At 42.9% G+C, this 26,965-nt stretch overlaps 1 protein-coding gene across 8 annotated transcripts; it reads right to left on the bottom strand.

Moving 5' to 3' along the window:
* Positions 1-51: 51 nt before the first annotated feature.
* On the bottom strand, positions 52-26,621 carry LOC6544214 (tyrosine-protein kinase Abl). 8 transcript variants are annotated; one of them, XM_026976443.1, is made up of 10 exons: positions 25,477-26,621; positions 10,023-10,076; positions 7,256-7,799; positions 6,777-7,192; positions 6,116-6,702; positions 5,536-5,806; positions 5,357-5,477; positions 4,868-5,205; positions 2,238-3,881; positions 52-1,889 (listed from the first exon to the last, which is right to left on the bottom strand). In XM_026976443.1, the coding sequence occupies exons 1-10, from the start codon at positions 25,808-25,810 to the stop codon at positions 1,384-1,386; spliced, it is 4,815 nt and encodes a 1,604-aa protein (XP_026832244.1). In that variant the 5' UTR covers positions 25,811-26,621; the 3' UTR covers positions 52-1,383. The 8 variants fall into 8 exon arrangements, with proteins under 8 accessions (XP_026832244.1, XP_026832246.1, XP_026832241.1 ...); XM_026976445.1 differs by having other exon boundaries at positions 5,117-5,205; XM_026976440.1 differs by having other exon boundaries at positions 52-3,881.
* Positions 26,622-26,965: the final 344 nt, after the last annotated feature.

Below are 26,965 nucleotides of genomic sequence, written 5' to 3'. Positions count from 1 at the left end.
TTTTCTTTTTGACATTTTATCGATTCCGGGCCAAGGAAGAGGACTTTTGGGTTATAGGGAAAGGCATAAGTTTATTGTATGCACATCAATATTTGTAATTATATCTGTAGGTTTTGACCGCTCTGCATATTATCGCAGACTGCCCATCGCCTTACTGTCTCGATTCGTTTATTTTGAAATAAATTTATTTGGTTTTGTTTTTGTTCTTTTTTTTAATTTTTATGTGATTTTCGTTTACGTATAAAAGTTGTTTAAAATCCTTGAAAATATCAGATAATAATTACAGTTGGTTGTGTATACGTCTTAAAAGCATTTCGATGCGCTTCGTTCTCGAACATAGATTAAACATAAATCAATATAGTCTTTGCCACTAAACATATCAATCAATTTGAGTAGTAGTAGTTGAAGTTATCAGTTAATAATAATATCTTTGGGCTTTGCTACTGTGTATGTAATGGTTACGCCGAGTACATATAGATCATGATCATAGACATATATACTGCGGGGCTTAAAAACACACGATCGAAAAGAAGTCGCGCCTACGCATTCCGAAAAAGTATCAAGTTCCTTTCTGTTTCCATTCTCTCAAAGGGGGAGTTTTGTGGTCGTTAAATGTATCATATAATATAATATCTTTATCTTTTTATCTTGTAGAAGTATGTAAATGTATAGGTATAATAAAACATTTTACGACTAGTATATGTAAATATATGTATGTATATGTATATATGCATTGCGTTTTCTTTGTAATTACTAAGTTTATTGAGATATTCTATGAATATATTTCCTTTCATTCTTAAGCCATGTCTTGTGTCTTTCTATGTATATAAAACAAACGAAGCGCGAATACGTTTTAGGGGCGGTTGGAAAGGGGTTGAGTGGGTGGGAGGTGTGCCCTCACTTTACAATTAAAAACAAGGATCCTCCCGCGAGACCTTACCCAAATTTGCTTAGCAACTCATTGTTGAATGATTTCATTTCTGTTTTTTTCGGTTTTCTAATTTCTTGTTTTTCTGGAAGCTTTCGTAGGGGCTCTGCACAGATCTGACTAGATATATATGGGTATATATAATAGAAGCTACTACTACACGCTACCAAGTACGATACATAGGTGTCCTCCTCCGATTTTAGTTGCTGCTGTTGCTAATGTAGTTGTCATTTCTTCTTCGCTGGGCTTGAAGTTTCGTTTCCTGTTTTTCCTCCTCCTGTTTCCGGTGTGCGACTGTCGCTTCCGTTTCCGGTTCTGCTTCCACGGGGGATGGTGTGGTTGGATGATTGGGTCTACAGACTGGGGCCCGATCACTTGCGCTTGATGAAGTTGCCCTCAGCATCCAGCCAGATTCCCTGATGTTGGTCGGGCGCGTCCATCCCCCGTCTTATCATTTACCTGTTAAGCGCATTGGAGATCTGACGCAGCGACTGACCGACCTCGGCCACCAGGCGCTCGTTGTCCTGGACATTCTTGCTGCCGGCGGAGCGCAGGTGCTGCGACTGTGCTTCCACCCGCGTGACCAGCTCCCGGAACTGGAACTTTGAGTGTGGCGGCATCGCTCCGTTCTCCGCGAAGATCACGCACGAGTTGTGCAGAATGTTGAGCTTGTCACTCAGCTGCAGCCACTGAGATCCGGCGATAGCATTCACAGGATGCTTGAGCGAGCCCTCCAGCAGTCCCACCAGCTCCAGAATGCTCTCCCGCGATATCTGGGTGGAGCTGGCCGGTTCGGCCAGTTTGGCAATTGGCGTGGCGTAGATGGTCAGCTTTGTGGGCTTGTGTGGCACCACTGGCTTTTGCTGGATCTGGGGCTTCTGCTCGTACAGCGACTGGGTCATGTCTGCTGCTCCTTGGCCTCCCGACCCCAGACCGTCCGAATGCGACTGCTCCTCGTCATCTGTGAAGAGTTGCGTTGAATGAGAGGTTTTTATTGTGCTGCTGGCCTGTTGCCTGCTGGTGAAATCTCTACTAGAGGTGCTAATGGATGTGGTGGAGAGGTTGGAGGTGGTGCAGTTCGGGGGCGGTGGTGGAGGGGCTGCCGGTGGTGGCTTGTTGCCCAGCTTGGCTGGAAGAGTGCCACCTGCATTGGTGGCCCCCGATTTCATCCCGTACTTGGGAGACAGTTGGGCATTTGGTGTTCCGCCGCCATTTACCACCGACGGCTGTTGCTGGAGGATCGTGCTGGTGGCATAATCCGGCGCCGGTGGCTGCTGCTCCCACAGTTTCTTTAAGCTATTAATACTACCTGTGCTACGTCGCTTGCCGAGATCGCCCTCTCCCGCTGCTCCCGCATCCGCCTCCACATTCGAGTTGGTTACGTCGATTTTGATTTCAGTCTTTTGCATGACCTGGGAGAACTTCTTGCTGCTGTCCTCCTTCCGGTTCAAAGTGCCCGTCGTATTGCAGTTGGCATTGTTTGTTACGGCTACAGGAGCTGCCGCTGGAACTGGAGCTGGAGCTGGAGCTGCCGGCTCCTTCTCCTTGTCCACCCGGCGCAGATGGGCCTTGAAGTCGATTATGGTATTGGCCGGCTCCGCTTTGGCCATTGGCGCGCACATCTTCTTCGGTTCGACTTTCTTCAGCTGAGCCTTGAATCCGGACCCAGTACCATTGCCGTTGGTCAGCTTTTGCTGCTGCGGCGGCGGCTTTGGCAGCTTCATGCTCTCCTCTAGTTCGGTGAAAAGCTGGGAGACAGGGTCCACGACTGCGATGCCCGAGCCGTTTGCCAGATGTGAGGTCGGAGCACTATCCTTACCAGACGCCTTGATTTCGGTGATTAGCTTCTCCTTGAGATCCTCGGGTGGACTGCCTAGCGAGCTGCAGGAGTCGGTGGAGGGCTCGCGTTTTCTCAGAGACACTCCAAATCTGGAGCTGGCCTCCTCCACACTGGGAGCAGTGTTGCTTACATCGTTGTGGCTGCTGTCGTTGTTGTTTGTTCCGTTTCCGTTGCTTATATTGCCATTGTTTGGCAGCTGGGCATGCAAGTGCTGCTGGATGGCCTGCACAGCGCTCTCCGGCGCCGGTGGAGGAGGCGGTGGTCCCCCTTCGAATTCCTCGGGCGGCGGAGGCAAATCCAATGGAGGCGGTGGAAACTCAAGGTTCGCCAGAGCTGGCTGCACTCCTGATGCAACTCCCGTGGCACTCCGCTTGGGTGAGCTACTGGAACCGCCCGCTCGGAAGGAGGAGAACGTCATCATGGTACCTTCGGTAGTGGTGCGATGACGCTGCAACTTGTTCAAACTGGCAGCTGCATTGTTTTGCATGGTCACACCTCCCGACGAGTTGCTCCTGATCATTTGCTGTGGCGGAATGGGGCTGGCCTTCGGATTAATTCTGGCAGCTGGAGGCGTGGCGTGTCCATTGGCTGGTGGCAGAGAAGGAGCAGTTGCCGGAAGAGCAGGAGCAGCCTCACTACTGTCCTCAAGGCTGTCCAGATAGGCACCGATTCTGGCACCCTTGGGTAGTGTGCCGTAGCGGTTCACCACCTGCTTGACATTCATCACCTCCAGCGCTCCCACTGTGATGGGATGGGCACTGGTTACCACACCGTTGTTGCCATGATGCGGTTGAGTTGCTGGCGGTCCTGGACCCGGAGCCAGTGGATGGTGCTGGGACCGCTTGCTCTGCCGGGTCTCTAGCCCTCTGTTACCCATCACGGGTGTTCCAGTCGGACGCTTGAAGGAGCTGTGCTGCTGCGAGGATCGAGGACCTATGCCTCCTCCTCCGCCGCTGTGAAGAGAATGCTGCATCTTGTTGGTGGCAGGAGCGGCTATCACTTGGCTCAGGCTCTGCTCCAGACTATCGCCGGTGGCATCTGTGTCTGGGTCAGCTGCCGGATCCGTTTCGGAGTCGTATCGCTGCGTCAAGCTGTTGATGTCACGGGCAAATCCTACCAAAGTAAATGGTAAAGAACGATTAACTTGGAATCGATGCATAGTAAGTGGTTAATAGAATGCGTCGTGCCAGGTGCTAGATGCTGGTTGGTATTAATGATCAGTGATGGGAAATACCCTAACATTTTGGAACTCATTCAAAATTGTATTTATATCTTGGTATAGAACAATTGGAGGTTATTAAAAGCGCTGATCTATGTAGGTACTTTCCATCACTGGCACTTGGATATGAGTTAATCCTGACCAAAGTCATGTGGTGTGTATGTGTGCGTTGATGTTTGTCGAGCGGGTAAAACTAGAAAACACCAAATTATCAACTTAAAAAGATATGAGTATTTGAGCATATCTGGTATAACCTTGAAAGAATGCATTAAAAACTAGTTTTCCTAAAAAAAAGTTTCAATGTTCTTAGATCCATCCTATTTTACGTTATATAGGATCCATAGTTTGAAAAGCCTTATTGAAAAAATAAGATAACATAATTTAAAAACAAGAAAATACTTACAAGAATACTGATATTTCTCATTATTGACTTTCAAGGATATAAACCAAACACATGATAGTTAAAGTAGTTATAACCAAATATAAACAACATAAGTTAACAGGCACCAACATAAATAAAAGCAATAAAAATAACAGATAATACCAACATTATAATAATAAGTATGGAGATGGTTAGAGAAACATCTAATGAAAAAGGTTAATGCTCAGAGATCAGACAGAAGAAAGACGTTACATTAGGAAATCATCGACACGAAAATAATCATACAACTAAATTTAGAAAATAACAGTGTGGAAATAAAATATGAAAGAATTCCACAATGAACAGCCAATAAATGCAGGAACTTATGTAAGCACTAACAAACCAATTACAATTAAACATAAACAAGTAACACGAATCAAGTAACACAGGAACCAAAATATAAAACGTAAACAATTTTTGAAAAGGAGATTCTCGCTATGGACTCCGATGACAAAATACCTCGAAATAGGATGTCGTAAAGAAAACTACTGCAGGAGGACGATTTCTTAATGGAATATTGTTGATGTTTCTGCTGTTGATGTTGTTGTTGTTGTTGCTGTACTGGCAGTGGTACTGTTTGTTGTTGTACGGACTGTTGTTGTTGTTGTTGTGTACGTATTTGGTGTGTATGGTGGGTTGGAATTTGGGTCTTGAAATTTCTAGAGAGGGTCTGGCTGAAATAGTTGGCAGTTTTCAATTTGTGTATACCATTCGTGCTGAGGTCGTCGATGAAATTGCATCTGGCGGTGGCAGGATCCTCCTCGCGATAAGTGGAGTCCCGACTGCTCGAGAGCAGGCTGTAAATACATTGAAATCAGATGATTAACTATTGGTTCACTAGAGTTACTGCATTTGGCTCCTCTCCTTCGGCTGCTTCCACAGCAAAGTTTCAATAGACGTTCACTGCAGCAGTACTATTTATCAACTCATGCTGAGAAGAGGTCTTACCTGGTTCGCTTTGGCGGGGCGGGCGCCTGTTTGCCCTGCTTGTTGGTGGTGCGACGCATCTGGACGTTGCCCTTGCCCTGGCTGGAGAAAGTGCTTAGTTTGGTGGAAGTGGAGCCGGTTTCTGCAAGGATATGGCACTGGTAAGACAAGAACGCACTGCGTTAAGGGGTTTCCCTCACCTGACATGGGCGTGCTGGCCTGCTGCTGGTGCGGATCGGTGTGGTGGGCGTTCGGCGTGAGGGACTGCCCGCCGGGCAAACCCTTCTTCACCATCTGCGGTGTGAGACTTAGCGAGGCGGTGGCCGAGGATGAGGAAGCGCAGCCGCTGGCCGCCGTCGTGGTTGTGGCTCCTCCGCCGGTGGCCACGCCCGATGTGCTCGGAGCGGAGCTGCTCGCGCTGGTGGCGTTGGCGTTCAGCTGCTTCTCGACCGCTTCGGTGATGGACGATTCCTGCGGAGGAGCGGAGAAGGAGAGATGGGCACCATGTGGCTCATTATTGCTATCACTACTTGCTGCACCCTCGATCTCGAGCGATCAGAGCACGTCGACGAGGTGGTGGCGGTGCCTGTGGCTATGACTATGACTACTCCTATTCCTATGGCTATTGCTATGGCTATGCACATGGCTGTGGATGCTGCCGCTGTTCTGGTGGAGCTCGTCGTCGTCGTCGCCGTCGTAGTCACTCGCCTCCTCGCCAGCATCGTCACGATCTTCGTTATCATCGTCATATTCATCGTCCCACACCTCGACGTCACCCACCTGAAACATGTGCTCCAGCGCATGGTGTATGCTCTTGAACGTGGGCCTGTCGGTGGCATCCCACTGCCAGCACTGGCGCATCAAGTCGTACACCTCCGGCGGACAGCCTGGGGGTCGCTCCATGCGATAGCCTTTCTCCAGCTTGTGGTACACGTCGGTCAGGTCGATGCCCGGATACGGCGACATTCCGTATGTGGCGATCTCCCACAGCAGGACACCGAAGGCCCAAACGTCCGACTTAGTGCTAAACTTGTTGTAGGCCAGACCCTCCGGTGCGGTCCATTTGATCGGGAACTTGGCTCCGGCATGTGCCGTATACGTGTCGTCCCGCATCAGGCGTGCTAGGCCGAAATCCGCCACCTTGACCAGCTTGTTGTCGCCCACCAGGCAGTTGCGGGCAGCGAGATCGCGATGGATATAGTTGCGCGACTCCAGGTAGCTCATTCCCGACGCTATCTGCGTGGCCATGTACAGCAGAGCCACTGCGTCGAGCGTTTCTCGGCCGGCGGAGCGCAGGAAGTCCAGCAGATTACCGTGCGACATAAACTCGGTGATGATGTAGAACGGCGGTTCCCTGGTGCAAACACCTGAAATGCGGAAACATGTTTATGACATTTCCTCTTGCTTAGTAGAATTTTCAAATTAATTTTTAAATACCCACCAATGAGCTGCACCAGATTAGGATGCTTCATTTCCTTCATGATGGCCGCCTCCTCAAGGAAGTCCTTCAGCGCCATGGTGTCCTCCTTGAGCGTTTTAACAGCCACAGTGTTGCCGTAGCGCTTCCAAACGGCTTCGTAGACCTCTCCGTATTGCCCACCGCCCAGTTTGTGCTTCATCATGATGTCCGTCCGGCAGATCTCCCATTCATCCGGCTCGGGACTCAGCGGGAAGACAGTGGGCTTGTTCTGCTTGGGCGCCGGATACAAGAGCGGTGTGATCAGGCCGTGACCCTCATGGGGCACGCTGTGGTGGTGCACCAGCTCGGCCAGAGTGTTGAACTTGGCCTCCTGGGTGACGAAGACTTTTCCATCGGGATCCTCTGAGATGCGGTAGTGATAGACGCGACCCTCGTATCTGTTCGAAAGAGCATGAACACATAAATAAAACAATTTCCAATGAAAAATCGCATATACGCACCTGAGACTGATGCTCCTTTGACCCGGTGAACTTTCGCTTTCGCGAACCAGGAAACTGCCATTGATTCCGGAGCTGAGAAGGTACTCGGCGGCATTGCGTGAGATGGGCCCGTGGTACCAGGAGTGCTTCTCCAGCGAATTCAGCGGCGTGACGTAGTTGGAGGGCACCCATCCCACGTTTCCGGAGTCCGAGTGCGCCTCGCACCACTCCCCCGATTTGTTGTAGCTAAGTATGCGCACCTGCTCGCCCTTCTTCAGACTCAATTGGTTCTCTCCGCCGGCTTGGAAATCGTACAGCGCCACGAACAGTTGCGGATCATCCTCCTCAGGTCCGGGGGCCAGTAGGTTCTCCTTCGAGGTCCACCGGTGGGCGGATTCAAACACAGATGTAGTCGAACTGTGACCACCGCCTAGGGAGGAGCCTTGCAGTCCCAGTCCGCTGGAATCCTGCTGATGCTGCTGCAGCTCAGCCGCATCCGCCAGAAGAGAGGCCGCCGTGCTTCCGGCCGGAATGTGAGGTAATGGACGCGACTGCAGCAGGGCTTCTGTAAGGCAGAGCCAAAGGGAAAATTAATATTAGATGGTAAAACATGAATTCAAATTCCAAAAGCGTGGTTACACTGTGAGGGAACAGCCTAACTGGGTTGATTTTATTATTTAAATATATTTGAAATACTTTTTTTTTGCATAGAGTATTGATTAATAATTGTATTATCTTTGGTCAAGTTGTTTAGCATTCTATGCCACATCTCAATGTCTACTTTAAAATGTTACGCTTGGTTTGCTTGCGGTTTTAAAATCAAATTAATTGGAGGTTGAATAGTAGTAGAATCGTGTTGTTATAGTCGTTAGTCTGTTACAATTTGTACAATTACATTTTTAATGAAACTTTGATGATAAATTCAGTGTGTTTGCCTGACATTTGTTGGAGGCATCTTTGCAAATCACATTTTTTAAGGTGTACTAAGAGAAGACAATGCAGGTAAACCTGTTTCTCCTCGAGGAATGCGGGCAATTTGTGGAGCAAGTGCTGGCCAGCGGGGAAATCGGAGTGCAACTCTCTGCTCCATTGAGGGAATGGAATAAATTATGCATTAAGCGGAATAAAATTACACAAATCGTGGTCTGCCAGCCAGCGGTGGACCAGGAATCCCTCAACGAGGCATTTTATTGTGGGAAGTTCTAGCTGATTGTCAGTCGGTTCGGTGTCCCCCAAAGCCGTTCTTTTCTTCCGCCTCCCACACTCTTTTTTAACTGCGAATCCATAGCTGGAATGCTCCCTGCACCTAAAGCTGTATCTGTGGGATGCATTCCGGAAGGAAACGACTTTTGGATGGACCTTTAAAAATAATGATTGAACAGAACGGATTGCTAGTCTAGGATTGATTTAAAGATCAAGAACATTCCATCACAAGCCCCGAAAACTTTAGTATATCATATTGAAAGGTATCTACTAGTCGTCACACATCAATTGCCAAACCATTTTGCTGTACAATGTTGTTCTACAGAATGTGGCGGACCATTTCGAGATGAAGTTTCGCTTGATAGACTGTGCAAACTTGTCAGATGCAAACCTGTCCGAAGCAGGCTTCTAAAAAAGGGTACTCTTTGAAATTAAACCAGACTTTCGATGCAGTGTTCCATTGAAATAATTGTACAAATTTACATTTTTCCCACTCTTTTTTCGAGTGCGTGCGAGTTTTGTTTGACCAAAGCAAACACTTCCGCTGCATAAAAGTTCTCCACTTTCGTGGACACAATTGTGCATAAATTTGGATGAAGTGGAAGTCATTCAGAGACCGGGAATCTTTGGTTTGCGGTCGGTGTGCTAAGCAGTCATAAACCGATCCAAATCATATTGTATTGCATTTGAAAAGGGTTCCCCATCGCACCACACTGTTAATTTATGCGCGCGAGACAGGAAATATTAATAGCGAGTAATAGGCGTGGAGTGGGATTCGGGGCATAAAAGGGAATATATCGGGACAGATTAGAGCGGAAATGTACGGTTCTCCAATGGTGGTCTGTCTGTCTGTCTAAGTCCCCCAGCCTAATATTAGCCGGTGAATACATACACCCACTTTATATGCAATCTCGGACATCCAATTTGAAAGTAGGGTAGGGTATGACTCATGTGGGCAACTGTTCTAGTAGGCGCGGGGATCGAGAATAATTTGGTATTGACTCAGTTTTTAGGGCTAATGCAGGAAGTCTAGAGATGTTGACTCAGCTTTAGATGTTGCAATTATCATAATTATAGCTAAATGGCTTTACGAGGGATTCTATAACGAGCTAGTCCGAACGAACCTAAGCGATTCTGTTTAGATGTTAGTTAAGCAAAAACATCAGGTTCAAAATCAAATCATATAATAATAATATATTCCTTAAACGAATTCGATAAGTAGAATATTCTTCGCAAATAAGTTGGTTAGTTACACCCAAATACATTTGTAACATGATGATTTATCTTAAGTACAAATATGACTAAATATGACAAATATGTCCCTACATATTACCGTAAGAAGCGAAATATATATAAATATATTTATTTCGTTCAAGTTATGAACATTTTGGGGTCAAATATCTTATGAACAACAGATGCCTTCTCATCACTGTTTGAAACCCCAATATCATCGTGCAATACATAATGATAATACCCCAATCATCGGATGGGAACCGCTCTTTAATTATTAAGAATGACACTTATGAGGACTTTACATTGGTATTTTGTTTTTCGGATGATGTGTAGAAGTTTTTGTGGTCGTTACCTAAGTTCATGTGATATTTGCCTGGATGGCCGCGAAAAGAGCTGTGCTTGGTACCTGGAGAAATGAAAGAAACAGAAAGATTTTGGGTGAGAGGCAGGTTGTCAGCCAACTGGTAAATTATCTATGGATAGAGCAGGCAGGTTTTCATGTTATCATCTAATAACGATGGGCGGCAAATGCGATGAACTACAATGGAAGTCCGAAGAGGCTCAAAAACAAACAAAGTTTTACAAACAAAATAAAAAGAAAACTAAATTAAATACAATTATCTTAGTCATAACTCTAGGTAAGTAATAGGAAAACACATGTACAGCGAACTATATACAGTTAGCGGATGGATGACATCAAAAGCGAAGAGGCATTACAGAATTAGAGGGTCTTGCAACCGCAGGAAGGCCAATTAGCGACCCGGCCAGAACAAGAAGAAGAGTAATAACAACAGCAGCCCGATGATGGCTTCAGTAAGTGCTGTAATTTTTCAGCCGAGTGAAAAGTATCTTAGTGATTCTGGAATACCTAACGTGCGAGTGTGTGCACACTGAAAGAAATGTGTCGAAAATGTGTGGAAAATCGAATTTCCATTCAATTACATAAGACCAGATGTCTTCGTACATCATGAAACAAATTTATGAATGTTTAAATACATTTAGGCTAATAAAAGTTGCTTTTACAAGTGAAAAATGATAATTTTGTATAGTGTAACACGCCCCCTAGACATTTGACAAAAAAGGGGAGTGTGTATAAAAAAAACGGAGAAATATATGCCCCATTCAGAGAACTTAAGCTGCTGCTCAAGCGGAATGGGTCCAATGAACTTTAAAGTCACAAAAATTCTACACATGTTGGGAGAGAAAGAGGCGGATATATGGATGGAGACAGAGATGGCGATAGAAACATGTCTCAAGCCATGCACATCCGCCATCTAGCGACTGCTTATGCAGGTTATTAGCGTGAATTTGGAGCATCTCGAGCTGAGCTGAGGGCTGATTACGAGTGAAATGATGCGCGGTACCGCTTTCCCACCCTCTGGCATCTCCGCACCTCCGCACCACCCAAGCCTCCAATCCACCCACTTTCCGCCCGCAACTACTCAAAGACTAAAGTAAGTGTGTTGAGTAAGCACAGATTGGAATCAGCCGCATCAGCAGCTGAAGATCCTCTACAAACTATGAACCGATACAGAAAATACAGTAGTGCCCGCGAAACAAGAACTTAGAAATTATTTTATAAACAAACTGTAGTACTGCAGTTTGAAGTCAAATATCTTATATAACGCTGTTCTGATTTAAGTATTAGTTCTCTTTACAATTATCAAAAATACAACAACTAAGGGTATTAATTCGAACAGTTGTCATGAAAAGATCGAAATATTTATTTCTATGGAACCTTGAAGACCTCAAAATCACCTATTGTCAACTATGATTAGTAGTCAAGCGAAGTAGTTGGTATATGCTCCTGCAACAAAGAACTATACAAATGCAACTATATATAGCCTGCATCGAATATTGAAAAGCTTTTCATTACAGCCTTGGCTCTAACGGATACTCATTGCGAATTGTATCTCGAGATTTCTAAAGTATCCGTCCTTTGTTTGATGGTCCGTCCTTGTCCAGCGAGCATTAAACTTGATGTGTCTGCCATTTGTTATCTGTGGATATAGTGCTTCTGTTCGCTCCCCATCCGAATCGAGCTTCAATGTGTGATTTATGGCAAAGCATCTTCAAGTGCTCATTCATTATTTCATTCGCTAAGTCTGTCATCCATTCACACAGGCCATTCATGCACTTGTTCTTCTGCGGGTTTGATTTTTGTGGCGCTTTCTGGTTTACTCGCTTTTTTTCGCTCATTGCATTTCAGCACGTTCTGCTTAGACTCTTAGTTACTTTTTTTACTCTATTTTAGCTTTGTTTTTTCTACGTATTTTTGTGTTTTCAGCTCAAGGGCTTTTGTGTCTTAACCTGGCAGGGATTTTCAGTTGGCCTCGGTCTCGTCTCCCCTTTTTAGCACCCCTTACTCTACTTGTCGGATTTCATTCACATTTTGCCTTTGGCCTCTTGGCCAGACATCCAGACGTTTATATATACAAACGAGTGTATGGTATGTAGTTACATATACATAAAAGGGGCAGGGGGCGTGGCCAGTCAGCAGTAATAAACTTTTACGGTGTAAATTTAATTAGTCATTTCTCTGGCTTCCGTTGCAACGCAGGGGAATGGGGCAAGTGTAGGGGAAATTCTCAGGGGTTTGATTTAAGCTTTTTTGCCTTTCAATTTGATTAAGTTAAAGGGAAAAACTCAACCTTGCATTAAGGAAGTCAAACTTGGTAGCACCTTAATAAAGTTATATAATTACATTGGAGAGTCGGAAAATTTGAATCTCTTTGAGGGAAGAGAAAGGCCCAACTCTTAAATAGGATAAGAGTGCAACTAAAAAAACATATTTAGTAATACTGTTCAAAAATATAAATAATTAGTTATACATTTTTTTCCGCTGCTCAATGTAAATTGCATTTTCCACCTCTGTATGGCCTAATGATACCTTTTGAAGCGGAACTTTTGAACGGAACTTGAGATCATTAAGCTGGCAGACCCGATTAGAGCAGCAAATACGCCCCAAAGGGAAATAGAAACCGGGTCTAGTTAGGGGAACATGAAGAAATTAACCTACAAAGCCAAAGTTTTCACTGCCCAGCTTTTGAGAACAGCATATGGTTATCTGAGAATTTGAGTTTCCCGTTTTAAGACCCCTAGTTGATATGGTATGGGAAAAAAGCAACTGGTAACTGACGGGGCAAACAAAACTTGCACGGAAATGCAGGAATAAATGTGAAAGAATTTAATTAGCTCTTTTTTAGTTTTTACACCCCTAGTTTTGCGATCAAGTTGCTCCCCTTGCAACCAAGTGCGAAAAAATGTTGTGCGAAAAACTACGAGCAGCGAAAGAGATGGCGAGTGGCCAGAGCGAAATGGAAGATGCGAGAACAAAAGGAAAGTTATGTAAAGGCAAAGAGCCAGAGGGCCGAAGGCTCTAAGGATCTAAGGGGTGTCAGGGGTGCAGAGGGGCCACGACTTGGCCCTGCACTTGGCAAAAGGACCAAAGAAAAAATGTTAAATATGAAATCCACCCTTGGCTGACAAAGGCGACCCTCCTCCTCGACTTTCCCCCTTGGCCACAGGGAGTTTTACCACTTTTCTAAGGATTCCGCACTCAAGGCTCACTAGCCTTCGTAACGCGGGGAGCGCGGGGAAAGGGGCAAAGTCGAGGGGTACATGCAACCTAATGTGACGTGTTACGCAGCAGTCGATCTCCTTTGCACTTTAAAATAAAGAGCCATTTCGCACTTAAAACTGCATTTTGAGTGCTTTCTCTGAACAAAACCATAATCACACTCAATGGAATATATTCGAGGTACTTCATTATTATTTGAGAGGTGCTTGAAATTTACAATAAACTTTTAAAGTTTATAATTAAAGTATGCATACTAAAAGTGCTGCTGAACAAGGGGCAATTTGCTTGAATTGTTTTATCGACTAATAAATACTAATATTTAAGCTCATTCGATGAGCTCATATATATATCTCCTTTTTCCAGTGAAATTTGTGTAGAAACTCGTAATTTTTCTCAGTGCATCCTCTCAGTCCCCTTGGACCTGCATTTGCGAGGAACTTGATGGAAATCAAGTGAGTGCAATAAATACATATTAAAGTGAGACAGACGGCGCGAAAAAAGGTGGCACAAAAATCAATAATGAAAACCTTTTCCGCCACAGTCGGGCGATGAGTGTCATCCATAAAATCGCATCACCGCCAGCAAATTAATTGAATGCCAGCATCCAGGCCACCAGAGGACCGGAGATGCAGGCGCGGTGGAAAGGGGTGCAGATAAAAGGGATAAGGTGAAGGACAAACGATGCGACAAGCCACATGAATGGGCAGATCCTGCACTTTATGAGTCGAAGCTTCGAATACCCTCTGAAAATACACCAATATCTAAGCTCTAATGTGCTACATCCCTCACTTCAGCTATTCACAAGGTTTAAGTGAGTACTTGAAATGCTAGGTCCTAAGCAATATAGTAACTGATATGGCGCACAACATATTTCCAGGGTATTCTCCGTAGGATTACGAAAAGGTAGCAATTTTGTGGCGAAGGTCCTATCGATCCAGGTCCCCTTGCATGTGCATCGCTACTGTCCTTGCTGCAAAGTTCACAAAGCTGCAACATTTTTGCTTTTCAATGGCTTTTCATAATGGGCAGGGGAAAGTTTCCCTCAAAGTTATCTCGAACGGAATCTGGGCCCTTGATATCGGGCAACTTTATCAATTACAGTCTGCTAGGTTCACAGGAAATTTCGCCCATTCTGCCGTGATGGTGTCCATTATCACGTGTCCGAGGGTCCGTCTCCATTGTCTAGTGTGAATGAAATTGACTTTTAATTGTCGACGATGACCAGAAAGCAAACAAAACAAGGCACAAAAACCATTGGCATGCACAATTTGTGTGGCTATGCAAATGACAAACAGAACGAGCCCAAAGAGCAGGGAAGAAGAAAAAGAAGCTAATACGACGCGTTGGCCAAAGAGTCGGAATTCAATTGTGAGTGTCGAGTGAATGACTCACTCGGCGTGCACAGTGGGAAAAGCGAGTTATCTATGATATGATCAGGAAAACCGCGACGTTCAGAAGTGTTTTGAATATTTGTATAATCTGCTCTCAAGAAAGATTTCAGTAAGTTAGTGTGACTGTGCACAATTTACGGTCCTACTATTGCAGTTATTCGACAAAGTTTTATATACATTTTAAATAAGATTCACGCTTTTTGTAAAACTTGCACCACAGTTTCAACATATTCAGAAGATAAAACAAAGCATTGTAATAATTTAAAGGTTGTTAGTTCTGACCACCGTATATTTTTCTATGGACCAGACTATTTCAAATTCACACACGATATTCATTCATGATTCTTTTTGTTTGTTTTTTCGATTCAGGTTTGGTATTCCTTCCTTCGTTTTTTGACCTGCCTTTTTCTGGATTCCGTGTATGCCGGCGGTGCTCTGTTTTGTTTTGTTTATGTTTTATGGCTTATTGTTTATGGCCAAACGGGGAGAGAAGAGGCATTTGTCATACTTTTTTCCTAGATATTTGCACTTATTCATTTGCATGTCAGCTGGCAGGGAAACATACACAAACATTTTGCGTGGGCATACATTTCTCAGATAATAAATTTGAGCAGGCGATAAAAAGCATTTGACCATAAAAATGTGGTCTTTTTTCCAGTTCTAGATAAACAAATATTAAAAGCTCTCAGGGGGAAATAAAAGTCGAATAGGGGGCCAAAACAACAGATGGAGAAGGAAGTCTTGGACACAATGATGGAATTCCTGAATTAGTTTCTCTGCATTCAACTCTTGGGAAAGTTTGACAGCCTCAAAAAGAAGTCTTGAGTGCGTGGGCGGAAAACTCTCATTGTTTGGGAATTGTAAAACCATATTCAACTCAAAAATAGAGACGAAACCTTGGGAAACTCCGCCTCGAGTCGAAAGCGTGCTTCAAATTAACCTTTGTCGCCGAGTTTTACGTAATTCCTCAATTGAAAGCTGCCGAAAAATACAGAAATAATACAAATTGAGAGATCAAAGTGCAACCAACTTAAATGCCTGCATGTGCGTTTGCCCAAGCGTGTAATTACGGTTGAACCAGTGGTAAATATACAGAAATATGTGTATTTTCCACCTACCCAATCAATGTAATCTCGGTACTCGGCAAACAAAATTTGATTATCTTTATGGCAGCCAGCCTAAAAGCTTTTTAATGCGCGCAATTTTCCTTGGTTTTGTGTTGTCCCTTCTCTATTTTCTCCGGTTTTCCCCGTTCATTTCTATCATTGTCATTGTCGCCAACCATTCATTCCATTTTACGTAACCCGCCGGTCACGTCCATCGCATATCCGTTCGTTTGTCTGGCTAATTGTTGGATAATGGGTAATGACTCCGAATTTCCCCCGAAAAGAAAATATCATTTGGACTTTTTGGGTGCGATTTTGCGGGATTGATGCATAAATAACACAACTTTAATATCTTCGATCGATTTCCTCTGTCAAAATGGTTAATATTTTGTATTTGATTTTTTTATTTTTCCATGGGATTTCTTACTTCCGCATTAATTTTCGCTGTTTTCTATGTCCGACTTGTGTTTACATCACTCCAGGTCTTACCGCATTGTAAATTAACAAATTTTTGTTCGTACTAATTACGCACTAAAAAAATGAGAAACAAAGTCACTGTTTTCACTTTTCTCGCCTGTCTGCTTTTATAGTAATAATAATTACCATTTTCACAGCTAATGATTTTCCATTTCAGGTGTCTGCTTTTCAACTATTTTTCGCTTTTATTCATGCTTATTTTGTATTTCATGATTTCGTTTTTCGGCGCTTAATTTAAGTCGAGCGTGGAGAAGTGGGAAATTTGTTGTAAAATCGTTGAAAACCTCTTATAATTTTATATTTTGTCTGGCCGCCATGAAAATGATTGATCGATTGAGTCAGCAATTAACAAAGTTGTTTCTCAAATTTGATTTGTTTATTTTCATTGGTCAATGAAAATGAAAATCGAAAAGCCAGTGCAAAGTGAAAGTCTAGCACTTGTGCTGATTTTTCCCACCTGCTTTTACATCCAACGAAAAGGTGAACGAACGATTGATAAGGATTGCACAAGTAATTAATGACTCGACTGTTTCGGGTTAGTTTTTCCCACTTCCCAGCAAGTTGAGCACTTTAAAACCAATTCGGGTTTTTCCTCAGCTAAATTTTGCCCGGCAGATTGAAATCTCCAGCATTTCTTTCTGTCTGCGACAGGACAAGTTCTTCAAAAGAAAAAGGTTCGTTTATCGCGATTGTGAGAACAGAATGCGAAATCAACTGGGAAAATTGAAAAACCATAGACGGGGGAAACTATTTAAAGCCCAGGTGTAAGGCAGCAAGCAGAGGAAAATATCTATGATGAGTGCATAAAAGAACCATCTTGGTGATTCATTTACTTCATTTTCTGCCATTTTTTTGCCCGCTTCCTTTTCTGCCGGCCTCTCGGTTTCTTGGAAGCCAGTGCAATTGCTATAAATGAAATGAAACGAACGACGACGAGCGACAGGCTGCCGCGGATGTGGATGTCGTTTAAATATTACCAGACGGCATAAAAATTGACAGACGTCGCCAGACAAAGGCCAAACAAACTTCTGAATGAACCATCCCGCTTGGATGGGCATAAAAAATCCAAAAAACGAAGTGCCATATGAAATACTCTCGTTGTACTTTAGTTCCTGTTAAAAAAAAAACGATTGGGAAACATTTTTAGTCAACAGTTCAGTTTTTAACTACTAAGGCATAAAAATCCTAAATACCCTCGCTGTACTTTAGTTTTAGTCTTTAACTACTAAGGTTATAAATAAATATATTATCCTCTTTTTATTACAATAAAAACCTATTTAAAACCTATTGTAAATCTAAATAAATGAATAATTATCTTAAAACAACTAGTTGCATATTTTTTAATTTAAGTGAAAGCTCCATTTGGAAAATGCCATTAGAAGAGTATGAACTAAATACGAAAAGAAGAGGCAGTGTCATACGAAAGCCGGCAAGGCAATTATAGGAATTAATTTTCGCATTAATTTTGAACATATTTTAAACTGGCTTTGTGAACTTCAAATTGATGCGTTACATTTTTGGTTATCATCTGTTGTTAGGCATATTTTGGCAGCTTCATGTTTTCGGCCAACGGTTCACTGACCACCGCGAGAAAGAGACGGGGCTATTTGGAGTGACAAGGATAGCATTGCCGCACTGAAAGAGAAGGAGGCACTTCTTTGTTGGGATCCCACCGGCAAAACAGACAAACAGGTTTCACCTTCTTTCTCTTTCTCTTTGCACTTGCATTTGTCATGCTTTTTCTTTTGCACACATTTATTTTCTCTTCGCTATTTAAACGACTGGCAATTTTATTAATTTGTCTGGCGAAAAAGAAAACAAATAGAATTTGGAGCCGTCCACTTCAATGGCTTGGAGAGAAACTGATAAGCCGTCGAAAAGAATTGGTCAAATTTCACCAATGGCTAAATAGGGTGAAAACGCAATTAGGGGATATCAATGGCAAGTGGGAGAAAATTAAATGAAAAAGAAATTGGGTAAAATCATTATTGGACTGAAGGAAATAATTTGGCATTGGCGGTTATATTATTGTTATGCTAAAGTGCATATTTTTGGTAAATTAAAAGGCTTCTAGATTTACAGTTTCCTAAGTTTTTGAAAGACCAATCAACTCTATTAATAAGATTAAATCTAGAGCGATTTATGAATAGTATAAATGGACTCTAATACTATATCCTCAGATAATGCAAGTCCCAGTTTCAAGTTTTAAATAAAAATAAGCAGCTTAAAGCTCAATTGCACAACTCAATGCTACCCTTCGTTCTCACTATTTGTGCGAATGTTTCGCACTTCATTCATTTCACACCTCATTTGTGCCACTTCTTCTTCGTATTCTAGGGGATTATGAACCACCTGGGAAGCTGGAGAAAAAATTCAATCAACCTGCAGCAGCTGGTGCCTTTGTTGCTGCTGTTTTTGCAGAGATTACTTCACGCTGCACCTCGCAATCTGGAGCTTGAACTAAAGGTGCCTATATGCATGGCTTTGGGTATATACAAACATTTTTACATACCTATATGAAAGTCACTGCAAGTCGGAGATCCAAAGTTGTGAACGTGCCATGCTGCCCCCTTTGGCCACCCACCTCACCCTCCCCCCAACCACCATTGCAGTGTTTGCTGCCCCCAAAGAACCCATAAGATCGCATAAACAGTTGCAATTGCGAACGTGATTGGAGCGAATGCAATTCAACCTGCAGATAGAGACAGGTACTGCAAACGAGAAGTGAGAAGCCGATTCGGAATCGGAATCGGAATCCGATTCTTTATACTTCTCATGGCTCAGTGATGGATTCAATTCCCGCAAAGACAAGAACCAGAAACAGGTTTCCAGTCGCCTTCTGCTCCACAGTGAGCACTTGGGAAATTAAAGCCTTCAGATACAGTTTGAAATCTATCTATCACACAATTTTGGCTTTTTTTTTATTTAATAGCTGTAATGAGTTAATATTACAACCAAATTAAAGAAAGATAATAAATCTTACGTTCAATATGTAAAGCCACCTGTTCTTTGCTTAAAGTGAACACTAATAATTTATTTTAAAATACCCAACCAAATCCCCAGAAAGATAAGCTTCAGTATTTGCTCAATGGGCCACACGAAATTGTTTATGTTTGTGCCATGCACTGGGTGCAATAAACATAAATAATAATATTAAAAAGAGAAAAGTTTTATTTGCTGATTTATATGACCTTGTTGGCTTGTTTAACACAGAGACACAGTGAGCGAGAGGGAATGCACTCAATTTAATAAACAAAATGCGGAAAAAGGGGGCGAGCAAAGGGAATTAGTGTTTGCCTTCGGCGATTGCAAGTTAAACACTGAAAATACTTATAGCAAATATATCAAGTGGAGCACTCCCCCCGAATTGCTGAATTGTTGAATTGCTCTCCACAAGCAAACCAGAGAAATAAAGACTTTCGTGCAATGTTGTGTCAATCAATCAATCAAGTGGCGTCAATACTTATGACCTCAAAGCTGGAAAATGAATAGAGAATCGGGGTGAAAGAAACCTCTTTGGCGTCTAATTAGTTGCCGTTATACTGGGGGCATCTATGCGTACTCCCCCTTGAAAAAGTATATATGTATTTTCCTCCACAAATGATGTTTGTTTTTCTCCAATTTCCCCGTTTTTCGTCAGCTAATTTATGCAAACCATTTTCAATGGGGCGAAAGACCTCGGGGGAAAAGTATCCAGAAATAAAATGCGGGCCACCGATTCGGTGGGCGAAAACTTTGGGGCGTGGCCGCTGAAACGCACCACTGGGAATGCGAAATTGAAATAATGAAGACGAGGGCACATTACATAAAACCAAAGTTAAGCAATCGACCGAACTTAATGTCACATGAATGAGGAAAAAAGACTTTAAAGTGATTGGGGAAATTATTGAAACGGCGGTGATGTCAGATTTATGATGATCTATGGCCATATAAACAGATCGTAAAGTCTCAACGAAAGTCATCGGAATGTCCGAGTTCCTAATGGCTTAATTTGTTGGAGCAAATTTAGCTTCAGCAGTTTAAATCCAGCGAAATTCTTTGAATTAGGAAAAGCTGCATATAACTTTACCGCTATTCGAGCGCTGACAGCTGTTCGACGACTGTCTAATTGGAATTTGAACAGCTGTTGGCGCTACCTTGTTTTTCCCATTGGATTGACACACCCATCTATGAAAGTGGGAGGGTGCTCGAGGCGGAGGTCATATTAGGCAACCAGAAATGGAAGCGCACTGGTCTAAGAATAGAAATGTAAAAAACATCAAAGCGCAGGGCATGCAATCATCGAAAAAACAAAGAGAACAAATGGAGGCCGACACCGAAAGAACATGGAGCACGAAAGGATTTACGAGCTTGATCGAAAACAGGAACATCCACAAAAGTATATACATATAACCTGCCTGGTGAAATACCGCGACAGAGTGAGATGGCGCACATGCAAAATAACCTCATGAAGAGTTGTGCACTTTGTTGCTGCTTGGTGAAAGTCAGGGGCGCGGTCAAAGGTCAGACAAGGGGGGCGCCGTGGAAAAACAGATAGTATTTATGCGCGGCAAAAAGATATTGGCGATAGAGTCCAACAATATGCACGATTTTTGCCACCGCACTAATTTATTCATACGCAACTAGAACTAATTAATTTCTTAATATTATATATTGAAGCTGAACAAATTAAAAATAAAAGCATCCGTAAATGTAGATTTAGTTTCATCTGAGCAATGTAGGAATTCATTATTTGTTTTTAATGCTTGGTTAGTCACTATATTTCCTGTTAATCATTACGGATAACATTGAGTAGTGTATTATTTAAAAAATTATACATGTTTACTCATACATATTTGATTGTTCGTCTAACGACACCACTTTTATGCACATTATGCACATTTCGATAGGCTCAATAGGCTTCTACTCGATATTCCAAGACCCCCGTCGCTCACTATCCCAACTACGCCCCTTGATCAGCGACTCCTCCAACTTTCAATCTCCGTCAGCGCCAAAGGAAATTGTATAAAAACGACAATAACAACTGAATGCATGGAAGATACACATTTCGTTTTGGGGCTAATAATAGAAGTGCAGCCGCGAAAGAGAAAAGACTTGTGGTACAAAGTGGTAATGGAGACAACGCCTCCGATATGTGGAACCCCTGCCTTTCGGTTCCTCCCGTGATTTCCCTTTTTCTGAGTGCTTTATTATTATGACAATTATGTTTGAGCTCATACAATCATTGGGGAAATATTTATGCGACGTGTACATTAATTCCGTTTGTTTTTGGTTTTCCGGGGGGTTGTGGGGTGGTAGGTAGGTAAGTAAAGCCGAAGAGCAAAACTTTTTCCTCCTTGCTGCGTCACCTGTATGCCACCTGACCCGCCCCCCCTTTTTCGCCCCTTTTCCAACCATTAGCCTTGTGAAAAGTTCATTTGCCCCGACTCATAATTTGCCGCTTGCATGTCAGGCAAACTGAGACCAACACCACACTCGGATTTCCCTGCTTGTGCGAAAAAGATAGAGGCGAGTGAAGTACATTGCAAGAAAATCGGAGAAGTACTTTTTCAATATTTCTGCGGACTTTGTTACCAAGTTGCCTCATGAAAATACAGAAAATACAGTCTCAAAGGACATACAAATGTAATTAATTATTGTAGTTTTTTTAGGATTCTCACATTTAAAAACATATTTTGCTTTGTAAGGGCCATAAAATATATTTGCTCCTAAGATCCTCAGATTTACCGCTTGTATTTGTTCAAAATTATAGTTAATTTACAATGTTGAACGTATAAACCATTCTGTTTTCCTCTACTGATATTGCTATGTAAATTATGATAAAAATAACACAGTGGTTAGACGTGGAACAAAGCAATTACTCATATGTACATTTTTCGAAGTGTAAATTATGGTCAAAATAAATGGCACCCAATCCAAGGAACTGTAAAATGTTATCAAACACTTGTTAAATTCCAAAATATTTTGATGGTATCGCAAAATTCGCGGTTTCAATTGCAGAAATATTGAGGAATTTGTAAAACATGTTTTTGTAAGTGCAGGGACAACAACGCAGGGAAACGCACTTCGTGCACTTTTTCTCCGCGATAGAAAGAGTTGTGGCTTCCCTCCCACTTGAGTCTATTTTAGAGACGTCAACTTGCGTGAGTTGGTTGCAAAGTGGTGCCCATGGTGGCCCGGGTTTTCCAGCGGGACGGAGTTGGGTGGTGCAGCGCCGCATTTGCCAATGCAATTGGCAACTTCATTGAGGCGTCTCCATCTGCATCTGCTTCTGCACCGGTTCTGTGGCATTTTCCCAGGGCGACACACAATCCAGTCCCTTCGCCAATGCAACTGCCGCCCCAAAGTATCTAATTACATTGTATCGCATTGCGAGCAACAACAAGGTTATGAAATTGCAATTGCGATTGCGACTAGCACAACGCCCACGACTTATGAACATTGCCTTTGCTACGTCGTAGATGGAGAATTTCTCTAAAGCGTGTCATATTATTTTTCTTATCTTTTGGAGCAGAAGAATTTTATTCACTTTGTTCTAGTAACTTTTCTTTTCGTTAATTATATCAAGAGAAACTGTGCTACGTTTATTGATTCTTAAGACTAGTCATCAAATTTAAATGAATTGAGCTATAACACCTTGGTTATATTTATTTAGCTCCTAGATTGTTTACTCCAAGCTAACAATATGTACACGATGAAATAATGGCTTCATCCCACTGTGCCTAGTTACGTGTGTGGTTGTATTAACTTTGATTGAGCCGGAGAAGCGTAGCGCGACTTTCCCCCCAATTCGCCCACTTAAAAGTCCGAGATCCACCCGGACTGACAATTGTGGTGAGTCGAGTCGGGCTTTCCGTTTCTGTTTTTGGGATTTGTGCCGGCTTGTAATCTGCAGAGCCAGACACAGTTTTTACATTGTAATTCTGTAATTGCATTTCGCAGGCCAGACACACGAAAAAGGCAATTGCAGGCCCCCATTTCGACCTTTTTGGATGGAACACACTCTGATAGTTTGGCAAATAGATATGCATTTTGGTTGTCGAGTTTTCTGTGTGGGAAATCGCACCGCACGAAGCTGGAAAATGTCGTTTTGTTTTCCGATGTCGGGCGAACACATATTGCACGGAGCGATGACTCAATAGTAGCGTCAATAAATATTTATATGAAAACCGGCTTATCAGCGCCTCAGCTGAGAGATTGAATGAACTTAAGTGCACACAATAAGCGACTAATTATAATAAAAATAGCACTAATTGATTACAAATTGCTCTGCGCAAGCGAGATAAGAAAGAAAAATCCAGAGATTGTAGTAAATCATCTGGGAAATGTGGCTTAGCCTGGAGTCCCAAGAGAAAATCAATACTTTATACTTTTATCTTTGAGGAAGCCAACTTGAAGAGTTTCCAAAGAGAAGGGTTTCAAGTATTTACTTCAATCAAGGATAAAATTCAATTTTTGAAAACAATGAAATGTAAGGATATATCAAGGATATATCATTAAGGAACAGATTGTCGCGCCTGGTCATAATATTTGATGTGTAACTTCCGTTCTTGCCAGCTGTTGCAAAAATGTTTGTAATTGCCAGGGGAATAAGCCAAAACGATTTATGTATATTTACACGAAAGCAAAACATTTTTTCGACCCCTTTGATGTATTCTTAGCTTCTCAATTCTACTTTTTTTTATTGAAAGAAAGTTGTACCACTGTTGTATAACCTGACAAATGTTTTTCCGGTAGTCTTATGCCAAATCCCAAATGCCACTCGATTCTGGGTCCTATTGTGGTAGGACGTCGTCGACAGGGACATAAAAAAGCTATTAGCAACGGGAAAAGTCTCTAAATAAGGGAGTGACGGAAAATGCGGAAACGGGGAGGATGGAAATAAAAATTATGCAGTTTGCCAGAGCAAATAATGGAAAAGTATTAGACAAGAAAATAAGGCAAATAAGATGTGCGTGAGTGCGTGAAGGGCAGGAAAAATGCGGGGGAAATGCGGAAAAGTGAAGGAAATGGCAATATGTCAGCGGGGGTGGGTCAACGGTGTTGTGGGTCGCAATTTCAACCACTGTGCGGGTGGCAGGGATAAGGGTGCTAGCAAGAAGGTCGAGGGATAAAGGATGATGGAGAGCGCAAATAGGGATTGAAACCGCCCCAAGCAGCACAAAAACAACAGCAGCACGCGTGCTCTTTCTCTCTTTTCCTCTCTCCTTCGCTTTTCCTTATGCTTCGTTCTCTTTCTCTCCCGTAAACAAAAGCAGCGGAAAAGCAACAACAAGTATGAAACTAGCCGGCAATAACAACAATAATTTCCAATATAATCGGAAGCAATGGAAGAAAAAAGAAATTGGCTCAATTGGAAAGCAGCGTGAATAGAGGAAAAGTGGGGATAATACAGAAAGAGAGGGGAAGGGAAAGCCAAGAGGACTGCACTTTATGAACAATAAAAGCAACACTGTGCAGCCCAAGCTGGCAAATAAATCAAAATTTACACGATATTTACAGAGATTTAACGGCAAGACCTCGGATGCACTGACATTATTTTATTATTTTTCATTTTATTTATTAAAAGGAGCCATTGAATACAATTTTTTAGCTAGTTATTCCTTAACAAATGTTGTTGCAATATTGAACTATTTCATCACCAACTGAAATGATTTCCTATCATTCATATGTATGTATAAGTATTCATATCTTGTGGGCTGTAAAATAATACAACTCTAAGCAATTTGCCATACAGCATCAACCATTTTTATAGATAATAAGAAAAGTCACAATACTATGATGGAATTTACACCTGAATTTAAATGCTGCATGCAATGTTTTTCAGTTAGTGTGTGGGTGAATGGGACTGTGTACCTCAGAATCTGTATTTATTGTACATCCTCTGATTTTTATACGTACACTACTCTTAAACAGATCGATTTGGGCCTGATGGCAAATGATTGTTACAAATTATGCCTTTTTAACTCAAACTACAATGTGCAAGAAAATAATTTTGCATATCTATGAGATCCAATGTAAAAGAAGAAACACCAATAAGAAATAAGTCTAGCTTACACAAGTTGAAACATAAAATGATTAAACTTTTAATTTTAAATAATTGGCTTTTTTGAGCGTGCGCTATTTACAGATGTTTTTCAATTAATTTGACTTAAAAAGGCGTTGCACCACTGCAATTTAGAAAATATGCATTTCGCTCTGTGTACTTCGCATGCATTCGATGCCCGTTTTCCAACACTTAAAGGAACTTACCGTTATGCTCGGTGAATATGTTGAGACCCACGGTGGGATTGCAGCGTGCATCCTTGTGTCCGCCACTGCGCTGGCTCAGCCCCGAACCGGATCCGCCGCCGCCTCCGCCCGAGCCGCTGCCACTGGCCACGCCGGAGGACGAGGACTTGATGCGGGAGCCACGGAGCGTGGAGCCCCCGCCGAGGGGGGCGCTGCTGACGCCACTGGAACTGGAGATGCAGTGGGGGGAGACGGAGGCCACTGGGCTGCTGGAGAGGCCGATGCAGCTGACGGGGGCCCCCGAGCCGCCACCTCCCGAGTGGCCGCCCCTGTCCTTGCCCTGCTGAGCCCCCATTTGCCAGTGGGTGGTTGGGTGGTTTTTCGCTCTTGCGCAGCAACAACAACTTGTACACTTTTCTCTCTCCTCCTCTCTCGGCTCCAGGTGCTTCGGCTTATTCGCTTACTACTACTACTTATTATTTGCTTTGCTTTTTTTTTATATACTTCAGCTTCAGCTCTTCGCTCTTGGCCTTTTGCTCAATTATTTGCCGTTTTGCCTTTTGCTTTGCTTTAATTTATTTCACACACACACACGCACACATTTTTCTTTCTCTTTCTGCGTTTTTGGAGTAGACAAAAAAGATTGGAGACACTCACGCACACACAGAAGTACACACGCACGGAGGAAAAAGGAAGTTTGCGATTTATCTGATTTGTTGTTCTACTGGCCGCTCAGGTGAATTTGCGAATTTGCAGCATGTTGGCAATATGTTGTGTCGGCAAACTTCTTGTCGACGGCTGGGAGGCTGGGTGAGCTTTACTGGCGAGGGGGGTCTCAAAAACACGCCCTGAAAATGCACTTTGTCTTTCGCCTCCGCCTCAGGCTTCTCCTCTCTCTGTCTCTCACGCTCGCTCGCTCTCCTTTTTACGGTTTAATTGATCCGCAGGCGGATTCGCTGGACATGGTCAATTAATCGGTTTTCGCGACGATATAGCTGTATCTGATCTGATAGCGTTGCTTGCTGATTTATCTACATCTGTGCATTTTTTCCACGCACCGCGACGGATCGAATTGGAATCCAACTTGCACTCGTGTGACCGCTCGTCGGTCGCTTAAACATACCGTACTTGGCAAGCATACCGATAGACATATCGATATTGATTATATTGCTCAGCCAACACGTTGGCAGCTCTGGTCGGGTAAGAAACTCGGCTAACGCGAATGGGTGCGTGACACTGATTAGTTGGGTCAGCAACTCCGCTTATCGCGCCAGTGTTAAAGAACTCCATAATTCTGAGCACTAATTTTAGCCAATTCAAACAAAATTTTAATTCAAATGCATAATGCAAAATACTTAAAAGACAACTTGTTTCAGCTTCCTAGGAAATGTTTAACATTGGCTTGCTTATTTTATCAGGGGTTTCCTTTCTTTTCTATTTTTTTGAAAACGCAATGGTAGCCAACAGTCTATTCATTTTGAAAAATTCAAGGCCTTTTGCTTCTAAGAGA

Source organism: Drosophila erecta, unplaced genomic scaffold (genome assembly GCF_003286155.1).
Source record: "Drosophila erecta strain 14021-0224.00,06,07 unplaced genomic scaffold, DereRS2 tig00000021-arrow-pilon, whole genome shotgun sequence".
NCBI lineage: Eukaryota > Metazoa > Arthropoda > Insecta > Diptera > Drosophilidae > Drosophila > Drosophila erecta.
This window is presented reverse-complemented; position numbering and strand designations above follow the sequence as displayed.